We start from the raw sequence: 3,578 nt of genomic DNA, 5'->3' as shown, positions 1-3,578 counted from the left end.
TAATTTGCAAAATACAAAATGCAAAAAAAGGAAAAAAATAAAGAACGTGAAAGCAAAAATAAAATTTGTGTTTAATATTTCTTGATTTTTCTTCTTTTTTTTTACTTTCAATCTGTCGTATGTATAAAAATCCAGCCATCTGAGAATACGTTTGTCTACAATTCTCGATAATTTTACATGTATTTGTATGAAATTTGCTGCCTTTAAATAATAAGCATGTAAAATTTGCTGCCTTTACGACATAAGCGCACATATGTTACTGTAATAATAATATATGTTCTCATTAATATGTATAGAAATTCTAATTCATATTTTGTTTATGAAAAGCCGTTGCAAGCCAACTCAGTCCCTAAATAAATAAAATAATAAATTAATTCTTAATAAAAATATTTTTATATAATTCTTCATAAATAAATTTGATAGTAACTACAATCATCTTTTTTAAATTGTTTACAATAAAAACTATCTTTTCAACGTGCTTGTATACGATCTACATACAGGTTACGCATACTTCTATGTTAATAATCCAAACTTCTTTGTTAATGATCAATATACGGCTTTTAACATATTATGACCAATATTATAAACTTTCAACATTTTTTGCCAAATAGAAACAAATAACATCAGCATAGAATTATCTTATTAGAATTTCATTAATTAATTAAGATTCCCATAGCCTCTCCTACGCACTATTCCAAAATACAGCAAACGCAATGACAAATCTAATATCTACATATGTGCTATTATTTAATATATTAAAGCCGCAATTAATAGATCTTAAATCAGTTGTTAAAAATATGTTTTGGATGTAGCGTAGCTTTCGGAATCAAACTTTATAGATATAAAATCGCTTCATGTATGCTTAAATGAATGTTCAAAGCAAGCGTCAACGAAGCAAGACGGGAAAATGCAAATAGAGAAAAAAGGACGCTTCATATAGCTCTACAACTTCAACAATCTCTGCAGAGAGAGTGACCGATTATAAACGCGAAGAAATTAATATATTTTGGATACGAAAGGCTAATCCAAAAACAGAAAACATTTGTAAACTTGAAGGGATAACTGAAGAGATAATGAAAAAAAAGGCAATTGCAAGAAGAAGAACATCGAAAAGCAATCAATTGAACATTAAGATATTAACGCTGCATACTTGGGACATCTGTTTTTATGCGAAAGTTTTACTCCTAAGTAAGAAAGGCAGCTGGCTATTTTCAGCACGAAAACTCTATGCTAATTTGCAGAACGAACGTAAAACTCTATGCTAATTTGCAAAGCCGTTGGCAAAAGTCCCCGAGAATGGACCTTTTCAAACTTTAACGAGAAGGGACCTTTCCAAACTTTTACGAGAAGGAACCTTTTCAAACTTTAACAGAGATCGGATTCCAATTTTCAAACTTTAACGAGAACGGAACTCCATTTTCAAACTATGATTATTTCGTATTCTTTTTGTTCATTTACAATTTGCTCATAATTTTAAAGTATTGCCATTTATTAAAAGCAACTATGTGCTCTCTCTTTTACTTTTTCCTTACTTTTTTTATTAACCATGTAAAGAAACAAACCAGCTAACGGTTTCTAACGAGAAATTGGAGCCATTTTACAAGTGCACAAAGAAGTTGGTGAAACATGTACATAAAGTTGAAGCGACTTCACATAACGACAATTAGAGTTACATGCCTTAGCTGAAAAGAATACTTTTATCTGGGACTAACGTGTTCGAAGACTGTTCGAAGAAGCGGAGTGCAGTTACTGTGGAAATTCAATTGAAAATACATATGTCTACTTTCAGACTTCTGTCTCGGTTTCCATCATCAAAATATCTATACTTTGCGGATTCTTTGAAATAATGCGATTGAGAAAATTTTTAGATTCCTATTAGTAGGCAGGAACAGCGCTTATTTATTTAAAGAGATTTTCATATCGTTAACTGGTACATGGTTAGTCGTCTCGATTGTAGGTAAAGATTCATGAAGATTTGCTTTCACTGCTTGAAGTGCTTCTGCAGAACGCGGGCGGAAGATGGGACGATTTCTCACACAAATTAACGGAGTGCGTTTATTAGCGGCTTCAAATTTTTTAGATTCCGACATTCTCAATTTTGACGTACGTGGAGAGAGGAGGTTTTCGTTGTCTTCATAAATTTGACGGATTAAACGTTGACGCTTTTGTTTCAAAATTCTGTGATGACTTTGTGCGTTGCCATTAACTATTTGTGGCAGCTTGTTAGCAGGTGAGTTCAATCGAACCTTAACATTATTTTTGTTGGTCTCCTTATTGTCTTGAAGAGAGGATATGTTGCCTTCATTTTCCGTTTTATTTAAATTGATTGATAAAGCTTCCAAAAAGTTTTCCATCAAATCATCTTCAATAATTTCCACCTGGTCGTCGTTAAAAATGATAGGTGTACGATCGACACCAAAAGACGGTGAGCGAGGATCAATCTTCTCATCGAGCATTTTTTGTTCCATATCATCACTACTCTTTAAATCACCATCCGCAAGACTACCCTTGATCGAGTTTTCATTTAATATACTTTCTTCGCCTGCGGTAATTAAGTTCTCATCACCTTTTGTCTCCGACATTAATTTGCTTTGCTTTTGTTGTTCCGCGTTTACTTTCGACTCTGCAAATAAGTTTGCAAAGGTATCATTCATATTAAAACTTTTTTCTGGCGAATCTTCAAAAACCAGGGGAGTTCGGTTAAACTGAGCGTTAGGTGATCGCGGATCATTGTGATTATTAACAAAACTAAGAAGTCGCAGCCGAAATACACTTAAACCACTTTCTGTTGCGGCATCCTGCTCGGGAAAGGCCTATGATAAACAGTCAGAAATATTTTTAAAAAAATTTTTATACTGCATAAAAACGAGCAACGCCTCTTGGCATTAAAGAAAATGAAAAGTTATGGCTGCTTTCAAATGACGCTGAAATAACAGGCGCGAATCGCAGAGCCATAACTCGAAATACCAAACAAATAAATTTGAGCTTACATTAAGTTTAGAGGTGGATTGCTGGGCATTTGTCTCTGCCGTTCCTAGTGGTGATGTACGGGCTTTAGAATTTTTCGTGCCCATAATGTTTACAACACAATCGGAAATTATTGTTTTTTACTTGCTTGATTGTTTCTCCTAAATGTTTAATTCAAAATTGATGATAAAGCGACGTTGCCATATGTGGTTACCTTTCAGGCACGAAATTAAAGAGGGGGAAAATGAGTTCGGGGCCTGACACTATAAAACTTCGTTATAATCCCAATGGTTGGCATTTACATTATAAATTTTTCGCAAAATTGCAACTATATTTAGTTTATAAATTGATATAAGTGTTTACATATATGTAATATATATATTTGTAAAAATAAAACTTGCAAATTGAATGCGCTTTCCATGGGTGGGGAAACATTAGCGAAACTTCCACAAAATGGTGCATTATTCCTCTTTTCGAAATGGATCTTCAACTTTGTGGACTTTTTACAAAATTTCGCAGGAGTTTGCAAATCATAGAGAAGCTATGCGATAAATTGATTAGTTGTGAATTGCGTTTGTTGGCAAAGAATATTATTTGTTTTTTTAATTGGT

General features: G+C 33.1%; 1 protein-coding gene across 1 annotated transcript; it reads right to left on the bottom strand.

Moving 5' to 3' along the window:
- Positions 1 to 1,070: 1,070 nt before the first annotated feature.
- On the bottom strand, positions 1,071 to 3,159 carry LOC119633552. The gene is made up of 2 exons (XM_038027160.1): positions 2,991 to 3,159; positions 1,071 to 2,813 (listed from the first exon to the last, which is right to left on the bottom strand). Exons 1-2 carry the CDS (start codon positions 3,072 to 3,074, stop codon positions 1,896 to 1,898), a joined length of 1,002 nt encoding a protein of 333 aa, XP_037883088.1. The 5' UTR covers positions 3,075 to 3,159; the 3' UTR covers positions 1,071 to 1,895.
- Between the last annotated feature and the right edge of the window lie 419 nt (positions 3,160 to 3,578).

Source organism: Glossina fuscipes, unplaced genomic scaffold (genome assembly GCF_014805625.2).
Source record: "Glossina fuscipes isolate IAEA_lab_2018 unplaced genomic scaffold, Yale_Gfus_2 2, whole genome shotgun sequence".
NCBI classification, from domain to species: domain Eukaryota; kingdom Metazoa; phylum Arthropoda; class Insecta; order Diptera; family Glossinidae; genus Glossina; species Glossina fuscipes.
The sequence above is the reverse complement of the archived record's forward strand: the minus strand, read 5'-3'. Positions and strand labels throughout refer to the sequence as shown.

Coding starts and splice junctions, on each gene's coding strand:
- LOC119633552 (XM_038027160.1), bottom strand. CDS start 3,074: ATGGGCACGAAAAATTCTAAAGCCCGTACATCACCACTAGGAACGGCA. Junction 2,814..2,990: donor AATCCACCTCTAAACTTAAT/GTAAGCTCAAAT, acceptor TGTTTATCATAG/GCCTTTCCCGAGCAGGATGC.